General features: G+C 39.2%; 1 protein-coding gene across 4 annotated transcripts in view; it reads right to left on the bottom strand.

Annotated features, from left to right (window-relative positions):
* The window catches only part of ZNF512 (zinc finger protein 512), a 31,128-nt gene extending 10,927 nt beyond the window's left edge, over window positions 1-20,201 (bottom strand). The window contains exons 1-10 of one of the 4 annotated variants that reach the window (XM_061431256.1): window positions 20,005-20,201; window positions 19,428-19,486; window positions 10,421-10,605; window positions 9,394-9,489; window positions 9,019-9,102; window positions 8,242-8,366; window positions 7,649-7,735; window positions 7,144-7,242; window positions 6,389-6,556; window positions 3,393-3,587 (exon numbers count right to left, since the gene is read on the bottom strand). In XM_061431256.1, the coding sequence (XP_061287240.1) occupies window positions 3,393-3,587; window positions 6,389-6,556; window positions 7,144-7,242; window positions 7,649-7,735; window positions 8,242-8,366; window positions 9,019-9,102; window positions 9,394-9,489; window positions 10,421-10,605; window positions 19,428-19,486; window positions 20,005-20,034 (1,128 nt within the window). In that variant the 5' untranslated portion in view covers window positions 20,035-20,201. Of the gene's footprint in view, window positions 1-3,392; window positions 3,588-6,388; window positions 6,557-7,143; window positions 7,243-7,648; window positions 7,736-8,241; window positions 8,367-9,018; window positions 9,103-9,393; window positions 9,490-10,420; window positions 10,609-19,427; window positions 19,487-20,004 lie in introns of all 4 variants that reach the window. The other 3 variants (XM_061431257.1, XM_061431255.1, XM_061431258.1) reach the window with 3 other exon arrangements.
* Between the last annotated feature and the right edge of the window lie 1,448 nt (window positions 20,202-21,649).

Below are 21,649 nucleotides of genomic sequence, written 5' to 3' on the forward strand. Positions count from 1 at the left end.
GAAAACGAAGATCATGGTGTCCCGTCCCATCACTTCATGGGAAATAGATGGGGAAACAGTGGAAACCGTATCAGACTCTATTTTTTTTGGCTCCAAAATCACTGCAGGTGGTGATTGCAGCCATGAAATTAAAAGACGCTTACTCCTTGGAAGGAAAAGTTATGACCAACCTAGATAGCATATTCAAAAGCACAGACGTGACTTTGCCAACAAAGGTCCATCGAGTCAAGGCTATGGTTTTTCCTGTGGTCATGTATGGATGTGAGAGTTGGACTGTGAAGAAAGCTGAGCACCGAAGAATTGATGCTTTTGAACTGTGGTGTTGGAGAAGACTCTTGAGAGTCCCTTGGACTGCAAGGAGATCCAACCAGTCCATTCTGAAGGAGATCAGCCCTGGGATTTCTTTGGAAGGAATGATGCTGAAGCTGAAACTCCAGTATTTTGGCCACCTCATGCGAAGAGTTGACTCATTGGAAAAGACTCTGATGCTGGGAGGGATTAGGGGCAGGAGGAGAAGGGGAGACAGAGGATGAGATGGCTGGATGGCATCACTGACTCGATGGACGTGGGTCTGGGTGAACTCCGGGAGTTGGTGATGGACAGGGAGGCCTGGCGTGCTGTGATTCATGTGGTCGCAGAGTCGGACATGACTGAGCAACTGAACTGAACTGAATAGAAATATATGTATATAGGTCAAAAGATAGAAATCAAAATGTTAACTGCAGTATTCTCTGGGTGCTAGAATTTTGAGTGATTTTTATTTTGCTTATCTGCATTTATCATTTTTCTTCACTGAAATCATGTTAATTTTTGATATTCAAAAAATTCTAACACCAAAAACTTAAGGTTCAACCTGAAAGAATGTGAGAAGACTCAGAGAACAGAACACCTAGTATATCCTTATACTACAAAATTAGAATTATTCCCAGCACTTTCTTTCACATGTTTTGACACCAGTTGGTCTCTTCTTACAACTAGAACTAGTTTCCAGTGACTTTTTTTTTTGACCATGCTTTGAGTCATGCAGGATCTTACTTTCCCAACTAGGGATCAAACTCAAACCCCCTGTATTGGAAGCACAGAGTTTTAACCACTGGACCACTAGAGAAGTCCTGTTAACTAGTTTACAGAAAAAAGTTTTAACATCTGCAGAGATAGTTCTTACAAAGTTCACCATTGGTAACAGATAGTTGCATTTCTGGTGAGTAAAGAATCCTCCTACTTGAAAAATCAAAAGTATCTGAAAGGAAGCTGATTCTCTGAGATAGAAAGACAGAACCAAGTCTGTAGAGGTAATAGGTGAAGTAAGGAAAGTAAACTAAAGAACCTTTGATAAATCAGAGTACAGAACTGGTTGTTAATATTTGGTTTATGTATTTAACAACAAAAATGGAGAAACTGACCGTAACACAGTATCAGCATGGGATTTTAACACCCCATTTACATCAACAGACAGATCATCCAGACTGAAAATCAACCAGGAAAATTCACCTTAAATGACACATTATACCACATGGACTTAATATACTAAATATATATATTCCATCCAAAATCAACAGAATTCACAGTATTTGTATGTTTCATGTATTTAACAGGTTTCCCCAATGGCTCAGCGGATAAAGAATCTGCCTGCAATGCAGGTGACGCAGGTTCAATCCCTGGGTCAGGAAGATCCCCTGGAGGAGGAAATGGCAATCCACTCTAGAATTCCTGCCTGAAAAACCCCATGGACAGAGGAGCATGGTGGGCTACAGTCCAAGGGTTGCAAAGAGTTGGACACAACTGAGCATGAGCACCCTGAGCGAATACATATTTTTAATTGTTATGTCTTCTTGTTGGATTGATTCCTTTATCATTATGTCATGTACTTTGTTTCTTGCTATACTCTTTAAGTTCTATTTTGTCTGATGTAAGTATTGAACAACTTTCTGTTTCCATTTGCATGGAATACCTTTTTTCATCACCTCACTTTCAGTCAGTCAGATCTGAAATTAGTCTCTCTTAGACACCATATATACAGATCTTATTTTCATATCCATTCAGTCACTTTGCCTTCTGATTGGAATATTTAGTCCATTTACATCTAAAGTAATTATTGACAGATATGTACTTACTGTGTTTAGTTAACTGTTCTCAGGTTATCTATTCTTCTTTGTTCCTTTTTCTTCTTTTGGTCTCTTCCCTTGTGATTTGATGACTATCTTTAGTGACAGTTTTGGATTCCTTTCTCTTTTTCATGTTTATCTATTACAGATTTTTGGTTTGTGGTTATCAAGAGGTTTACATACAGCAACCTTGAAAGTGAAAGTGTCAGTTGCTCAGTCGTGTCTGACTCTTGGGACCCCATGGACTATAGCAAGCCAGGATACTCTGTTCATGGAATTCTCTAGGAAAGAATACTGGAGTGTGTAGCCATTCTGTTCTCCAGGGGCTATTCCCAACCCAGGGATCAAGCCCAGGTCTCCTGCACTTCAGGCAGATTCTTTACCATCTGAGCCACCAGAGGAAACCCAATAGCAAGCCACATATAAATACGTACTTGCTGTTCCCTTGAGTTTGAAGGCATTCTAACAACCCTGCATTTTTATTCTATCCCCATCAAATGTTTTAGACATATTCTACATCTTTTTATTTTATATATCCTTAAGTCCCTTTAACATTTTTTACAAAACTGATTTAGTGGTGCTGAACTCCTGTAGCTTTTACTTGTCTTGTAAAATCTTTTCTCTCTCCTTCAAATCTGAATGACAGCCTTGCTGGGTAGGGTACTTGGTTGTAGGTTTTTTCATGGTTTTAAATACATTATGTTACCCGCTTCTGGCCTGTAAAGTTTCTGCTGAAAAGTCAACTGATAGTCCTATGGGAGTTCTCTTGTACATATTCTGTTGCTTTGCTGCTTTTAAGATTTTTTTTCTTTCATTTTTGGGCTCACTACCCCCAGTCAGTGCAACTCTATTTTTAGCATATAAAATGGTGTTTTGCATAAGCTTTTATTTGGGAAAAGAAAGTAGGTGGCAAGAGGAGGTCTACTGCTATAAAAACAAACTGAAACAAATAAGAGGACTTCTTACCTAAACTAAATATTAAACTACTACATATGAACTAACAAAGTAAAAACACACTGGGCAAAGACCAAACAAAAATCTGGGAATTCAAGTTCCCCTGGAAGTAGTCTAAAATTAAGAGAGCTCCTTAAAGAACTTCTGAAAAAGACTGTCACTCTAAGACCTACATGAATTCAAACACTGAAGCCGGATCATATGTACTCCATCTCCGTGGATAAAGGAGCAAAATACTATTTGTCACGTAATTCAAATGTGTTTACCTTTCTGCACGTAGTAAGCACAATATCAGACATAACGGTTCAAAATTAATACAAGTTTCTGCCTCACCTTCCGATCATCAGGTACCAGATCCTGAAGCACCTTTCTCTTAGGCCATTCCTTGGCCAGTTCAGCAGAGGCCAGTTCCTGCAGGTGGTATACAGCTATCTTGGCAGAACGCCTTTGAACTCGGCCTCCACTCTTTGACTCCAAGCTCATGTCTTTCAAGCACTCTGGCTGTCCTGACTCTGGAAAGAAGGATATCTGCAAGAATAAGACATGGTAAAACACAGGCCTGAGAAATGGTTTCCATTAGAGCCTGTGATTAAAGGCTGTCCTTCCTGCCCTAAAAATCAAAATAATTCTTTACTAGCTTGCTAACCACATGGAGTATCAAGCTCCATCATCTTACTGCATATTTTACTGGTAAAAAAAGCTTCTTAGCAGGATAAAATCTCTTGTGTTGTGCCAAGTGGTTAAAAATCAAGACATACCCACATACCCATATAAAAAGAAATAAACATGCATCATAGCCCTAGATATAAACCATAAAAAGTATAAAATTCTAGGAGAAACCTAGGGAGAACATTCTTATGATCCTGGGCATGAAGGGTTCTATGCGTCCACTTCGTTAGGCTATTGTCATCAGTTAATCAATCAAACATTAATCTAGTTTTAATTTTAAGGTAAATCTAATTCATCTCCATAGTCAGCTGACTTTAAGTAAGACAGGTGTGACAGAAAAAAAGAGACAAGAAAGATTCCCAAGGTGAGAGAGACTCAATACTGTTGCTGACTCAAACACGAATGGGCCCATGAGCCAAAGGTTGCAGGTGGCCTTCAGAAGCTGAGCACATCTCCCAGCAAGCAAAGAAATAAGGTCCTATACCTGCATGGAACTGAATTCTTGATTAAGCTTAATGCTTAATGAGCCTGCAAACAGATCCACCCCTCAAGCCTCCATAAAGGAACAGTCCTACTAACACTTTGAGTCCAGTCTGATGAGGTTTTACGCAGGGGAACCAGCTGAGCCTGGACTTCTGGCCTAATAAACTGTGAGATAATACACTTAAATTGTTTAAGCCATTAATTTTATGATGACTGTTTTACTGCAGCAAAAGAAAATTATACATCCTACTGAGCAAAGATATCTTAGCTATAACAACAAAAGCATTATCCATGAAGGGAGAAAAAAGACAAACTGAACTTTATGAAAATTAAGAATTCTGCCCTTTGAAAAACACTATAAAAAATGCAAAGACAAACTAAGCCCAGAAGAAAATATTTGTAAAACATGTATCTGCTTAAAGACTTGTGTCCAGAATCTATTTTTTTTAATTCAAAATATATTTAAAACTTAATGAAAGTGAAAGTTGCTTAACTGTGTCCGACTCTTTGCAACCCCATGGACTATACAGTCCATGGAATTCTCCAGGCCAGAATACTGGAGTGGGTAGCCGTTCCCTTCTCCAAGGGATCTTCCCAACCCAGGGATTGAACCCAGGTCTCACACACTGCAGGCAGATGCTTTACCAGCTGAGCCACAAGGGAAGCCCAAGAATACTGGAGTGGGTAGCCTATCCCTTCTCCAACAGATCTTCCTGACCCAGGAATCAAACTGGGGTCACCTGCATTGCAGGTGGATTCTTTACCAACTGAGCTATCAGGGAAGCCAGGCAAGAATACTGGAGTGGGTTGCCATGCCCTCCTCTAGGGGATCTTCCCGACGCAGGAATCAAACCCAGAACTCCCATATTGCAGGTGGATTCTTTACCTTCTGAGCCACCAGGGAAGCCCTAAAACTTATTAGTAAAACAACAAATACTCCAACAATAAAATGAACAAAGGATTTCAATAGACTCTTCACTAAAGAAGAAATTTCACTAAAGACTGACATTGCCAATAAGCACATGAAAAGACAGTCAACATCACTAGTCATTAGGGAAGTGCAAATTTAAAACAGCAGTAAAATACCACTATATTCTACTAGAATGGATTTCAAAAATGAACCTGACAATAGCCAAGAGTTGATAAACATGTAAAGCAACTAAAATTCTCATATGCTGCTGGTGAGAAAATGGCTCAGCTGCTTTGGAAAAGTTTGGCCGTTTCTTATAAAGGTAAACATACATTTATCATATGACCTAGCAATCCCATTCCTAAGGTTTTATTTACCCAAGAGAAATTAAAACTTATTTTCATACAAAAACCTTTATGTAAATATTTACAGCAGCTTATTCCTAATTGCCAAAAACTAAAAACAACTAAAATGCTCTTCAACTGGTGAATGGATAAACAACTTGTGAAACATCCTAGACAGAATGGAATCCTAGACAGAAACAAAAAAGAAAAAACTAATGATATATGTAAGACATGGACAAGTTTCAAGTGTATTATGCTTAGAGGAAGAAGTCAGACTCAAAAAGGTATATACTGTACAACTTCATCTATATAACATTCCCAAAAAGGCAAAACTATAAGGACATGAAATATATCAGTGGTCAGCCAGCTGGGAGTGGGAAGAACAACTGACTACAAAGGGACACAAAAGAATTTGGGGGGAATGATTAAACTGTTCTATATCTTGATTGTGGTAGTAGTTATATATGTTTTTCTCAGAACTCTTGTACACTAAAAAGGGTGAATATTAATTACCATATCTAAACTATACCTTGAAACTTAGTGCTAAAAAGGAACAAGAGGTGGGGGAGCCTAGAAATGTAATGAGGAAAAGAAAAAGTCAGGATGAGAAAACTGGAATAGAGGGACAGAACCAGCTGGATAGAGTCCCATAAAATTTCTAGCTAAGGGAGAATGCCTTATGCCTTAAAAATATAGTATTGAATTTACTTCAACCCAGACTATACAATAAACTTTGATTTCTCTAACCTAATAGTGATCAAACAGCAGAAAGAAGAGCACAAGAAACAAGGAAAAAGAGAACAAAAACATTCAGAATAAAAGGAACTACAAATGAGGAACCAAGGATATACAAAGATGTAGCAGCAAAGCAGTCACCACAGAATAAACCCCTAAACAGGGTCTGGAAAGTAATCAGTACTCACAGGACCATGCTCTGACCTCAGGTGATACGCAAGTCCAGCCTTCGATCTATACGGTTTTCCACAGTGGTGACATTTCAGGGTCATTTTCTCCAGCTCAGCAGCCCCTTTGCCACATTTTCTCACATGGTACAGATATCCCATGATGCTGGTGAAGCTACTAGAGCAACTCTGAACACAGGAGAAAGGCCTGTATTTTAATCTTACATATTTTGATATGACCTCTAATTTCTAAAGAGCCATATCACACAACTAGACCCTGATATTACTAGACCCTCTCCAACATTCCCCACTGGCACAACCCTTCCTTTTCCCTGGCCCGACTGCAATCCTTTCTACCACCAAGCATGAAGTTCAACCAATTTAGTAAGCATTCAACAAACTAGAACTGTATACCTCCTCTGTGTCAGAGCTTCCTCCTTGATCTATTATCGAACTCCATCCCAATACCAAATACCCAGCAATATCAAAGTTTCTCACATGAAGTTACTACGATCCTCTTTATCACACAAAAGAAAGGATGACAAAGAAACTCCTTCAAACAAAAGGAAAAGGGAGACACACACATTTCTGGAGATGAGAAAGAAAATAAAGAACTGTTAATGAGTTCAGGAGACCTTGAAAATCAGAAGTCAGTCTGATGCTGGAAGATGACACAAAACTAGGTCTGTAAGGGAGGAGGAGACATGGGAGCAAGTAACAGAAAGACACTGACCTGAGGCTCCAGGCAGAAGGAGTTGCTGTCTTTGGGCTCTTACCTCACGCATGCATCTCAGCTTTCCCAGTCTCTTGAGAACTGTTCGGAGACGTTCCCTCTCACTTGGCTCATCTATTTCATCTCCAGCCTTTAAAATGGGCTAGAAAACCAGAGAAACAAACAGGCAGATGTTTCACAGAAAAAAATTCCATGAGGAGAATCAAGGACTGGACTAGAACCTAAGCTGATGATCACGAAATCTAAGTTATCTGACTCCTGGCTTTCTTCATCTTCTCCTTAACAGTAAAGTGAATGTAAAGGAACTAAGAGTTAAAAGCCTCTATCTCCCAGGATATGAACCTTTGGGCTACCCTAAACACACAAATACCTCAAATACTTCCATATCCACATTTCATTGTGTGTAACTCTTCTATCAAAAGGATCTCTTCTTCCTTACAACCCTATAAAGTCCCAGAGCTTCAGCCATCTCCACTGAGGTATCTACACTCATCCAAGTAAAGACATCCAAATATCACATGTTCATGAAGGACAGAAGACACTCTTACCAAGCTATTATGATTTGCCATGACGTGATACTTCATCCCTGCTAGTGAACGAAGCTGTTTCCCACAATGATGACAAGTAAACATTTCCTACAAGGGAAAAATGCTGCTCAGTGCCAAACTGTTCAACAAAGAAACAGAATGTCACAAAGTCTTATGCAAATGGTCTCATCTGTATCTTCATTTCCCAAATTATATAATAATAATGAATCTCAAAATGCCCCAAATTCACTGTCATGTCCTCAAGGGCAAAAAGGTAACAGCTATGCATTTTTAAAATAATAAGAACTACCATTTACTGAATGCCAGTATTTGTCCAGAAATGGGACAGGCACTTAGCATCAAGTACTTCTTTTTTATCCTCACGACTTACACAGGTAGCTACTTTATAAATGTGAAAATTGAGGTCCACAAATGAAAAGCTAAATGACCCAATAAGTAAGTGGCTGAATGACGATTCAAACCAAAGTCTGTCAGACTCTTTATGACACAATGCTGCCTCTTCTCCACAATAATCAGCATATCCAACACAGTGTCGGAGGTTTCAGTTTGGGTAAAAATTCCTAAGAGTTATGAAATGCCACAAATTATCTAACCTGTTTGCAGTTTTCCATGTGTTTCTTTAAGCCCTCTATGGTCTTTCTCCCCACTGCCTGGCAGGTAGGACAGGAGACACTGCCTTTATCCACAATTTCTAAGTACCACTGCTCCTCTAAGCTGCCTACAAAGGAGAGAAAGGAACACTCAAAATTTGCAGTATTCTCCAGAAACAAAAAGCACAATCTCAGACTCGAGGAAAAGTATCATAAAGTGGCTTTTTCTCTTCTTGGGGGAAAGACTCTTGCTGTATATAACTTCTAGAAATAATTTTTTTCAGACAGTGAAGAGTTTCTGAAACTCCTACTCAATTCCCATGACAAAAACCATCCAAGAAGCACTCCCAAGCCCAGTGGCTTATAGAAATGGACAATAATTTTTTCCCCAGTTTTACTGACCTATAAGTGACAATGAGTAACATTTTTCATAGCAGCATGTAAAAGTGTGATATGTAACTGAGATATGTAACAATCAGTGTGCTAAGTGTTTGTATGTGCCAGAGATTGGTGAATGTTTTTATCCCATTTAATTTTCACAATTCTGACTGCTTTATTATTCCTATTTAGAGACAAGGAAACTGAAGTTTGCAGAAATTAAGACACAGGTCAAAGAATTAACAAAGAGCCAAAATTTGAACGAACATGACTTATCTTCAAATCTATGTCCTTAGTAAGTGCCTCCTAAAGAAATGCTTTGGTACATCATTCCTTTACCAACAGCAACAACAAAAAGACAGAATGAGAGAACTAGATCTCACAAAGCTTCCGAAAGCATACCTGCTGCATAAGCTGGTGGTTCCTTCCGAATACGGCGAGTCTGGGCTTTGGGATTAGGCTGAGCTTTAGGCCGCTGCTTCCTCCCTGACGCAAAACAGAAACTTGAAGCCTGACACATCACCTCTGCTGATCCTGCGCTACCACCAAAATCTCTTCCCTCCTCAACATGCTCTGCCCCACTCCCTCAACCAACTGACTCCCTTAAGTCAAGAGAGAAGAAAAGGGTAAAAAATAAGGCAAGTTGGAGGCCATTCCTTGCCAAAAAATTCAAAGGGCTCAGAAGTGCTTAAGGGCCAAAACCTAAGGTTCCTTTCACCTTCAAAGAACAAAACCTAGGCACCCAGGGAAAAAGAATTAGCAAAGTTACTCCCTTACCATAAAGCTTATGCTTCTTCTGAGGAAATTCTCGATAGTCTTCATCTTCTTCCTGCCTGGGTTTCCTTTTTCCTTTGGTTGACACTCCACCTGGCCCTGAAATAACACAAGAAAACAAAACAAAATCTTAGTATGGTTTATATGTGAACATCTGGGCCTGCCACTAAATCATCTATCACAAGATCATGAAAGGAAAAAGATCATCAGCGAGCGAGGCCTCAAGAAGTTTTTTAGGGAAGTTGATATAACTTTCCATTAATTGACTCAACCTCCCCTTTTCCTTCTGTACTGTTCTCCATTTCAAGTAATTCATTGTTCCCTGTGAATAATAAGGTCCTTTAGGCAGTGTGATTTGTTTGATCCTGATTTGAGGCTAACTGTCCAAGATAAAGGGCTCCTAAGAACCCTTCAGACTATAACCACTAAGAAAATTCTACTTAGAATAGCCCTTTTACCACCTGCCCCTAAACCTTCAACAGAGGATCACTCTAGAACAATGGAAAAAAAAGTTCAATTCATATGAAAAGGAAAGGTGATACCAGTATAGCCTAGAGAAATAAGATCTGCAGACTTTCACTCAGTAAAATAGAGGAACAGTTCATGAAACTAATAATATGTGACAGCCTGACACCTTAAAAAATTTCAAGGGAGTTCCCTGGCTGTCCAGTGGTTAGGACTCAGTGCTTTCACTGCTGGGTCCCGGGTTTAATCCTGTGTTGGGGAACTAAGATCCCACAAGCTGCATAGCACAGCCAAAAGAAAATTCAATCACTAATAAGAAACACGTATGTGGTACTTAATACTTTAAAAGTCATTTACAATAGCTACCTCAAAATACTGGAGAAAGAAACGGCAACCCACTCCAGTATTCTTGCCTGGGAAATCCCATGGACAGAGGAGCCTGGTCTACAATCCATAGGGTCACAAAGAGTCAGATACAACTTAGCGACTAAACCACGACCTCAAAATGTAAGTAGAGAGTTCTCTGTCTTTGGAATAAGATAGAATAAGATAACAATACTGATACCTTCTACATGGGAAGCAGCAGCTGACTTGATCCTTCTCATCTTCATCCAGTAGGTAGATTTTCGGAAAGATGCTGGAAAATCACTCACTGGTTCACATGAAGAAGCAGATGATGAGCCGCTTAAGGAGTCATCGTGAGGGATAGTGTACTGGAAACTATTATCCTTTATGGAGCATTGGGTCCTGCTACTAACATGACACAAAGAGAAATACCACAAAGGGTGGTCTGGGATAAAGTTCCTATTAATTGTATTATATCCTAAGAAGATAATCAAGTTGGTTACCTGTGCAAAAAAACTAAGAAGCCTGATAACAAAAAACAATTTAGATTGTAATTTTTTAACAAAACAGCTGGCCTGATACAATACATAAAATTGTTATTATACTTTACTGTAATCAGAAAGAATAAACACTCTCCATAATGATCACTTTATAGCCAAAATAGGTATTCTTTCCTAAATTCATCAAATAAAAGAAAGTAGTAAAAGTAACAGGGTGTTTGATGACCCTTCAGAAGATCCCCTGGTCTATTGGAAGGTATATCCAGGCTTCTCTATTTCTCTGGCAGAGGGACAGTAACCAAATAGTACCCCTGAGAATAAAGAAGGAAAAGAACAGTTTGTAGGCTCTAGTCTGATCCATCTTCCTTTTCCCTTAGCCTCAGCCCTAAATCTTGATGTCAGAGCACCCTGTCTTACTTAAGCAACATGATACTTAGATTTCATAGCTAAAGGAAGGGAACTATCTTATCTGAGTTACACCGGCCAGAAATCTGGTATACAGCTAGATCCAAATTTCCAAATCTAAGACCAGTCGCTTCCAAATCTAAGACCAGTCGCTTATATAGTTAACAAACTTTACTTAGTAGCAACACAGTATCTTCTAGGTGGCTCAAAGTGTGGTAGAGTAGCAGTTCTCAAGCTGTCGTCCAGGATCTCTGAGACACCCCTTTTCCAACCAACTGTGTGAGACCTGCCTTATATTTATGGCAGATAGATTTAGAAAGGCCACACTGGATGCTGTATGAAAAAAATGACCCACAGAGGATGAGTGAATGAAAAGAGAAGAGTTGGCAGTTTGTTGCAAAAGTATGGGTAAGAGATGACGAAAGCTTAAGCTTGAACTTGAACTAAAGTTTTGCAGTAGAGATGGCAAACCAACAAACTCAAGACAATACTTTAGAGGTAGAGTTGGTAAGAATTACACACAGAGGTCTGTGGTAGCAGGGAGTTAGAAGTAACACCGGTGACCATTCTTAGGGGGAAAAAAAATAAAATGTGATACATGCTTACTACAGAATACTATGTAGTTGTTAGAAGCAAGAAACCATCTCTACACATCTACAAACATAACTAAAAAGCATATTGTGGAATAATAGCCAGGACATGGAAGCAACCTAGATGCCCATCAGCAGATGAATGGATAAGAAAACAGTGGTACATATACACAATGGAGTATTATTCAGCCATTAAAAAGAATACATTTGAATCAGTTCTAATGAGATGGATGAAACTGGAACCTATTACACAGAGTGAAGTAAGCCAGAAAGAAAAACACCAATACAGTATACTAACGCATATGTATGGAATTTAGAAAGATGGTAACAATAACCCTGTGTACGAGACAGCAAAAGAGACACTGATGTATAGATCAGTCTTATGGACTCTGTGGGAGAGGGAGAGGGTGGGGAGATTTGGGAGAATGGCATTGAAACATGTATAATATCGTGTATGAAACGAGCCGCCAGTCCAGGTTCGATGCACGATACTGGATGCTTGGGGCTGGTGCACTGGGACAACCCAGAGGGAAGGTATGGGGAGGGAGGAGGGAGGAGGGTTCAGGATGGGGAACACAGGTATACCTGTGGCAGATTCATTTCGATATTTGGCAAAACTAATACAATATTGTAAAGTTTAAAAATAAAATAAAATTAAAAAAAAAAAAGAAACAGAACAAGATCTATAGTACAATGTCAATTCAGTAAATTATCAAATACACAAACAGCACTAGCTATTTTACAAGGACTCAACTATTTAAGGACAAATATCAAACTTGTTAGTACGGCTGTCTCTGGGAGGATGGGGACTGACATGGGGATTGGAAAAACAGAAAAATAACAGGGACTTACAACGTCAGTATGCCACAAAAAGGGAAAAATGATTCTCAGCTCTCTGTACATGAGGTCCAATATTACAGCTTTAATATAGAAATGTCCCGCTTTTGCATGGTGGCATACGCCCACTATAGCCCATTCCTCCTGCTGATTACAACTAAAAACTCTGGACCTCAAAAAGTAAACAAAAGCAGGTGGATTGTGCAGAAGAGTTAAAACTGGTAGAAGTGAGTTACACAGGTATGCTTTCTAGTTTTTTCCCTCTCACAAGTGGCTTTGCAATATGATGGGCTCCACCTGCAGACTGGCATGGACAGCTTAAATTCCAATAGAAACTTTTTGGCCTTAGAATCCATGAAAAGGGGTCTCTACATACCAGAGAATGTGAGTGAATCACGGAGTAAAGGCAGGCAAAGAAGGTAATCTCATAATTCTGTGTACAAATCCACACAAATCACTGCTTAACCTGAGCTATGTATGTATGGAACATAGTCAAACCAGCTTAGCAAAGGGTTTGAAAAGTGTAATAAGATTTGAACAAAGCACACAAGTCTCAGACTAACCCCTGTGTTATCAGTGTGAAACAGATCCAAACCAATGTATTAAAAGATTGGAAAACTGAAAACAGGATTTGAAAAACCTGAAAAAGTCTAAAACTAACCCCTTAGCTCTAAACCATCGTAAAAAAGACTCAAAGGAACTAAGATTGAACCAATGCCTTCGGAAGCAAGACAGAATTTATGGTCTAAACCTAAACAGAAATAAAAACAGCAACAATCCCCAGAGGATTCTAAAAAGACCCACAGTCTACACAAATAACATTCACAATCTTGAGAATAAAAATCCAAAATTATGCAGCATACAAAGAACCCGTAAAATGCAAGCAATTCTTAAAGGACAGATGATAAACAGATGTTAGTGATGCAGATGATGGAACTATCCAAGTCTTTAAAGCAGCTATTACAACTACACTTCATGAAAGGAAAACACACTTGAAATAAAGGAAAATGCAGGAATTATCAGCAGAAAAATAAAAATCATAAAAAAGAACCAAATGAAATTTAAGAACTGAAAAATAACAAAAAAAAAAAAATTAAAAACTCACTGGATGGACTAGTAACAAAAGGGAGATGACAGTGGAAAGAATCTATGAACTTAAGACAGATCAGGAGAAATTATCCAATCTGAAGAACAAAGAGGGAAAAAGACTGAAGAACAGTCCACAGAGCCTCAACAGCCTGTGGATCAATATCAAAAGGTCTAACCTAGATATAGTTGGAATCACAGAAGAAGAAAGAGAGAGACTAAGAAAAAATATTTTTTAAAAGGTTATGGTGGAAAAATTCCCCAAGTTTAATGAAAGACTTAAAATTTACAGATTCAAGGAGCTGTAAATCAAACACTTAATAGGATAAATTCAAAGAAAAACACACCTAGATGTATCTTAATGAAACTGTTTAAAACTGAAGATTAAAATAATCCAGAAAGCAGCTAGGAAAAAAATGACATATTACAGAGAACAATGATTCAAATGATGATTTTCTCAACAGAAACCAAGGACAGAAGACAGCACAACATCATCTTTAAGATCCTGAGAGAAAAGATTCATCAACCTGAAATTCCATATTCAGTGAAAAATACCCTTAAGATGAAGAAAAACCAAGAAAATTTGTCACCAGCAGACCTGCTCTGCGAAAAATGCAAAGGGAAATAATTTCAACTGAAGGAAAAAATGACACTAGAGGGAAATTTGGATTTTTAATACTGAAGAAAGAGTAAGAGAAATGGTAAATAGGTGGATAGATATTAAAAACTGTTTAAAGCAAAATTTTAACATTATCTAGTAAGGTAAATGTAGATGTAACATATACAACAGCTATAATTTAATAGTCAGCAATAGGCAGTTAAAGCAATCTATATAGTTGTTAAGGCTTCTACATTTAAGCAAAATGGTTGGATATTAACTTTAAGTAGAGGATGAAATGACAGGTATGTATATTGTAATTCTGAAAGCAACCATTACCAAATCTCTCCCCCACCAAAAATAAGGGGGGGGGGAGTAAAAATTAAATAAAATAAAATGGAAGACTAAACATTTAAATAGTCCAAAAGAAGGTATACAGGAATAAAAAAACAAGGTAGAGAGAATAATTAAATGGCAAACTTAAATCCAATCATGTCAATAATTAATTTAAATGTTTACGGCCTAATTTCTCCAGGTGAAAGTCAGACATTGAGAGAGTAAATAAAAAAGTATTTTAATATAGGCTATCCACAAGAGGCACACTTTAAATATAAACGACATATGTGGATTGGAAGTAAAGGTATAAAACAATTATACTATGCCATCAGCAAACATATTAAGGCTGGAGTAGCTATTTTACTATCAGATAAAATAGACTCAAGACAAACAGTATTACCAGAGATAAAAAGAAACACTTCATAATAAAAATAACATCAGGAAGACATAATTACTCATTGTACATGTCTAACAACAGAGGCTCAAAGTATACAAAATCAAACTGACAGAAAAAGAAAAGCAGAGAATTCTACAAATCTTAGTCACCTGATGAGAAGAAATGACTCATTTGAAAAGACCCTGATGCTGGGAAAGATTAAAGGCAGGAGGAGAAGGGGACACAGAGGATGAGATGGTTGGATGGCATCACCGACTCAATGGACATGAGTTTGAGTAAACTCCAGGAGTTGGTGATGGAAAGGGAGGCCTGGTGTGCTGCATTCCATGGGGTCACAAAGAGTCTGACACGACTGAGCAACTGAACTGATTTGCAGATTTTTTTAACAGATTTTTCACAGTTTGTTTACAAAGACGATCTAAGGAAATATATGAAACAATTACTAGAATTAAAAACGAATTTAGCAAGTGGCAGGATACAAGGTTAAAGTACAAAAGTTCAACTGTATTCGTAGCTGCTAGCAATAAGCAACTAGAAAATAGACTTATAAAAATAATAGCATAGACAATAACAAAAAACACAGGCATCTAGGAACAAATCTAGGAACCTAAAAACAAATCTAACAAAAGCCATCCAAGACCACCAGAATATTGTAAAGTAATTAGCCTCCAATTAAAATTTTTAAAAAAGCTATCTAAGACTTTTACAATGAACACTACAACACAATGGTAAGAAAAAATGAAGACCGAAACAAATGGAAAATATGCTCATAAATCAGAAAATACATTGTTAAAAATGGCAATTCTCCCTAAATCTACCTACAGATTCAATATATATACCAATCAATACTCCAGCATGCTTCCTTTTTTATTTTTAGTTTAGCTTCTTTTTATAGATATGACAAACTGTAGAATTTATATTAAAAAGCAAAGAAAATATAACAGCTGAAACAATCTTGAAAAAACAAGAAAGTACATGACAACTGATTTCAAGATTTACTCTAATGCTACAGTATCAAGACAGTTCAGCATTAGCAAAAAGACAAACATATATATACATCAGTGGAATAGGATAACAGGAGTTCAGAAACAGACCCACACCTATATATGTTGTTGTTTAGTCACTAAGTTGTGTCTGGCTCTTTTTGTGACCCCATGGACTGTAGCCCACGAGGCTTCTCTGTCCATGGTGTTTTACAGGCAAGAATACTGTAATGGGTTGCCATGTCCTTCTCCAGGGGGATCTTCCTGACTTAGGGATCGAATTCATGTCTCCTGCATTGGCAGGTGGATTCTTTACCAGTGAGCCACCAAGGAAACCCACACCTATGTACATTTAACTGATTTTGGACAAAGGTGCAAAGGCAATTGAATAGGGAAAGGAAAATCTTTTCAACAACTAGATATATAAGAAATTAATACTGATCTTTATAGCACACCATGCATAAAAATTAACTGTAAATGAGCCATAGATCTGAATGCAAAACCTATAAAACACCTGGAAGAAAACACAGGAAAAAAATCTTTGCAATTAGAGATGGCAAAGTTTCCTTAAATAAAACACAAAAAGCACAAAACATAAAAGGAAAGAATGATAAAATTCTTTTTATTTTTAATGATAAATTTAAAACTTTTGCTCTTCAAAAGATATCATTAGGAAAATGAAATGCAAACCACTGACTTGAAGAAATAGTCAAGATATATGTAACAAATGAACTGTATTAAAAAAAATTTTTTTTAATTAAATAGTACAATAGCGAGATGAAACTTTTTTTTTTGGTGGCAAAAGACATGAACACACATCTGACAAAAGAAGATATATGAATGACCAATAAAATACATAAACAGATGTTTTACATCATTATTCATCAGGAAAATGCTAATTAAAACCAAAATGAAACACCACTATACACCATTAAAGTTGCTAAAATTAGAGACTTACTTTCATACACTGCTGGTAGGAATGTAAAATCTACCACCAACTTGCAAAATAACTTCTTAAAAAGTTAAACATACTCCTGACATATGAGCTAATCAACCTAAGATGGTAAATACCATCTTAATAAATATATATTAACTATTTCTCAAGAAAACAAAAATATTTTTCCACACAGAGACTTGCACATAATGTTCATGGCAGTCTTATTCTAACACCCCCACATTGAAAATAATGCAAACCTCTCTCAGGTAGATGGCTAAACAAATAATGGTATATCCATAATGGAATTCTTTTTAGCAATAGAAACTATTTTTCACTTAAAATCATTGTTCTGAGTGAAAAAAATCATGCAAAAAGAGGACATAGTGTCTGATTTCATTTATGTAAAATCCTAGAACATGCAAACCACTGTACAGTGACAGCAAACAGGTCAGTGGGTGTCTGGCAACAGGAGTAGAGGGAGGAATGAATTGCAAAGAGACATGAGAAAACTTATGGGAGACAGGGAAACTTATCTTGATTGTGGTGACAGTTTCGTGGGTACTTACATTATGTCAAAGCTGAAGGTACCGTATACTTTCAATATATGCAGCCACTGCACTTCAATTATACCTCAGTGAAGGTATAAAAAAAAATTTAATGGGAATAGCCAGTCCTCTAGGGCCAAAACCCACCATACCAAACAACGGGAATAATCTCTACCAGAAAGACTTGATAGTATCAACAGGCTATAAAGAGTCAAGTCCCATATGACTCCTCTTAGAAACATCCTCATAGGAATTTCTATACTATCAAGGTTGGACTCAGACATACCCAGCTCCCTGCTCATGAATAAGCATGAGTATAGTGAAATATCAATAGTTTATATGTCAGTGTGATTAACACCTTGAGGATTAAGTCAATGTGGATAGGGAATTCTCTCTCCAGGTCTCTTATTTTTAAAGCACTCAATAAAAACAATTCTCAAGTATTTTACAGTACTCATCAACTCAGGGTTTATTTATTTTTTATTATTTATTAAAAACCAGATTAATATCAAACTTCTTTTTCCTGGGGCTTCTGTGGTGGCTCAGTCAGTAAACAATCTGTCTACAATGCAGGAGACCCGGGTTTGATCCCTGGGTCGGAAAGATCCCCTGGAGAAGGAAATGGCAACCCAGCCCAGTCCAGTGTTCTTGCATGAAGAATTCCATGGACAGAAGAGTCTGGTGGGCTACTGTCCGTGGGGTCTCAAAGAGTCGAACATAACTGAGTGACTTTCACTCACTCACTCACTTTCCATAAATATGACAAGAAAAAGCTTTTGGCTCCAACAATGGCTATCATAATGGTAGTGACTTTAAAATAACTTGTTGTTTAGTCTTGGCTTCTTATCACGAAGATGAAAAGTTTAACCTATTTCCAACTCCTTTCTGATCTACCAAGAACTTTTAAGAGCCCCTAGTTCATTCTCTAGGTGAAAAGTTATATTTTATTAGAAAAATATTTTAAGTTCATCTCAGTATCATCTACAGCCTTTTTTTATTCTACCCAAACGTTAAACACTGATTTTTTTCCACGTTTTCATCCTTTACTTTTCTAATCTCAATTCTCACCAGTGATTCTCAAACTTCACAATATCCTAGACCAGTTAAAAATAGGGATTCTGATGCCGGATGATTCTGATTATCAATGGATGAGAGGCCATTATTAACCTTTACATTTCCTAACAATTACCCATTTGCTATTCCATTAAAACCTTTTACAAATTCACATTGTTATTTCTTCTGAAAAGCCAACAAAAAAATCCTTTTCCTTATGGTTAAATCCATTATTCCTTGACTTGAAAGTCTGTTTAGGAGTGATTTGCTCCGGTAACCCTTCCCTTCCAAACATCACTCCCCTTCCCAAAAGGCTATATACAATTCTTGAAATAAAAATATTTCATTACCCATTATTGTGTTGATCTCCTTGTGTTTTTCATGTCTGTGTATCTAACCTATCACACAACTGGCACAAAGCAGATATTTAGTAAACGTTACATGAAGGAACTAATCCTTTCTGAGTATCTCCTGAACAAGATTTTTTTTTTGTATTAACAAATATGGAAAAGCTTAGTGCATTCAGTATACAATATAATAAACTAGTCTTGAAGCCAAGTAGTTTGAAAATATAAGTACTTATTCATTTTCATCAGTCCTTCCCAAGTTCATCAATGTATTCATGAGTACATATATGACGTCTAAAGAAATGCAGGGCTACAGAGTCACATTCCATTTTTATTATAATCCGTACTTTTTTTTTTGCAAGGGATCTTTTCCTCCCCCACACCAAGATTAGACCTGCACTGTCTTATCAGATGGCCACTAGCCACAGGTGGCTATTTAAATTTAAGTTAATCAACATACAATTTAAAATTCAGTTCCTCACTGCTACTAGCCACATTTCCAGTGCTATCATACTTGACAGTGTAAATACAGAATATTTTTATCATCACAGGAAGTTCTATTGGACAACGCTGGTGATACAATTATAAATGGACTGCAGAAAACCTCACTTACTTCTTAGCTCCCACGATCCTCGTGCTCCTCTGCTGCTTAAAGGGTGTGGGTCCCGGGGTCTAGCAAATGGTAAGCACATGAGTGAGTGTATGCTAGGGACCTCTGAAACTTGACCACAAAAAGATGAATCCCCCTTCGCCAAGAACTGAAGCTCTCCTGGGGCTACTACTGCAAAACGAACAAGGCAAGACTTTTTAGGAAAAGTGCGCCGCCCTACCTACGGGGTCAAGGCAGGTGACAACACCAGAGCCTTCATCTCTTCCATTCTCAAAGCCCTGGTCCAAGAAAGACTACGCGGGAGGCGGAAAGACAGGACAAAGGATATGGGAGACATTGAGGATGTAAAAGGAATAGAGACTAACGGTAATCTGACGAGGAACTTAGTCCAAGGGGGGTAGGGAACGGGCAGCAGAAGTGGGGGGGAAATACGGGGGCTCTTAGATCTGACCTAGAAGGGTGGGGCCTACGCTGAGCTCTGAGAAAACCGACTCTGAGCAGGGGACAAAAGCGAGGCACCGCGTGTGGCGCGCTCGACAGCGCTACCCCTAAAGCGTAACGGTCAAACCGAGAAACTCACAGCGGGCACTGCACCGAGTCTGGAAGACATCACTCCCTCTCCACGCCTAACAAATTCACCCAAGGGCTCCGGCCAGACCAACGCCACTTCCGCTCTCCTCTCCGCTCCCGGATGTGGAGTCGGGTCCGCGAGCCCGGTGGCGAACGTCTACTTCCGCCTAGCAGCTTCCGAGGGGGCTGCGGCAGGGGCGAGTCACGTGACTAGCCCCCTTTCCTCTGAGACCCCGCCCCGGCAGTGCGCGGTGGGACCCGGGAAACTGGGGGTGGGGTTTGGAGCGTCAACTTTGGCCTGAGAGCCCCTCCCTTTCGTTCCCTCGGTTTGCACAACCTCTCCTGCCCTTCCGGCGCCCCCAGGCTCCACCCCGCGAGAAGAGTGGTCTTTCTTGATGCACAGGAAGGTCAATTATTGCCCCTTTATTTATCTTAGGGAAATGACAGACCCATTCCCGCTCTCCCTCCCCCCAGGTAGAGAGACGAAGAAACTCTTTCATTGCTGAGGGCTTAGGAAGTAGAGGCCTTGGCCGAGTAGGAAAGAAGCCAGAGCCGCTCAGGGGAGACTTGAGCTAGGCAATGAATAACGGGGGCGGGTCTCTTCCATCTACTAGCGTCAGGCCTCCAAACTTGCCCTCCTTTGGGGATTTTTGGTGTGGTCTCTAGGAGACGTGTTCGAGTTACTATTGAAATCTTTACTCAAACCATGCCTGGGCCTCTCCCTAGGGGAGCTGTGTTTGAGTCTCTCCTTGAGGGGATTGTTGTGGCTCCTCTCAGAGGGACTTTGTCTGCTCCCCTCAGAGGGCTTGTGCTGTCTTCTCTCAGAAGCACTGTGCCCTCTCCTCTCAGAGGAACTGCGACGAAGTTTCTCAAAGAGACTGCGATTGCTCCTCTCAGAGGGACTGCGACACCTTCTTTCAGAGGGACTGCGACACCTTCTCTCAGAGGGACTGCGACATCTCCTCTCAGAGGGAGCTCGATAGCTCCTCTCAGAGAGACTGTGATGGCTCCTCTGAGAAGGGCTTGGATGACTCCTCTCAGAGGCGCTGCGATGGCTCCTCTCTGAGGCGCTGCGATGGCTCCTCTCTGAGGCGCTGCGATGGCTCCTCTCAGAGGCGCTGTGATGGCTTCTCTCAGAGGCGCTTCGATGGCTTCTCCCAGAGGCACTGCGATGGCTCCTTTCAGAGGCGCTGCGGTGGCTTCTCTCAGAGGCACTTCTATGGCTCCTCTCAGAGGTACTTCTATGGCTCCTCTCAGAGGTACTTCTATGGCTCTTCTCAGAGGTACTTCTATGGCTCCTCTCAGAGGTACTGTGCTGGTCCCTCTCAGAGGGACTGTATTGGCTTCTTCCAGAAGAGTAACATGGGGTTCTTTCCCTACTGAAGCCGAAGCTCTGGTGGTTTCGTTCCTTGTGTGTGGGTTTCCCTTTAAGGGGACTATGTGAAGTCCTCTTCATAAGAGAACCAGGTTGTAAGAGTCTCCCTGTAGCATGAACTCTGATTCCTGGTTTGAAGTTCTTGGACTCCTGGTTAGAGATTTCATTTCTGTTAAAGTTTTTCTTATCTCTGCTACTACTCTCATTTTGAACAGGACCCAAACACTGGCTGGTTGAGATGTTTTTGAGAGTGGTACTTCTTTGGGAAACTGTGGGCTTG

The sequence above is a fragment of the Bos javanicus genome, chromosome 11, assembly GCF_032452875.1.
Source record: "Bos javanicus breed banteng chromosome 11, ARS-OSU_banteng_1.0, whole genome shotgun sequence".
NCBI classification, from domain to species: domain Eukaryota; kingdom Metazoa; phylum Chordata; class Mammalia; order Artiodactyla; family Bovidae; genus Bos; species Bos javanicus.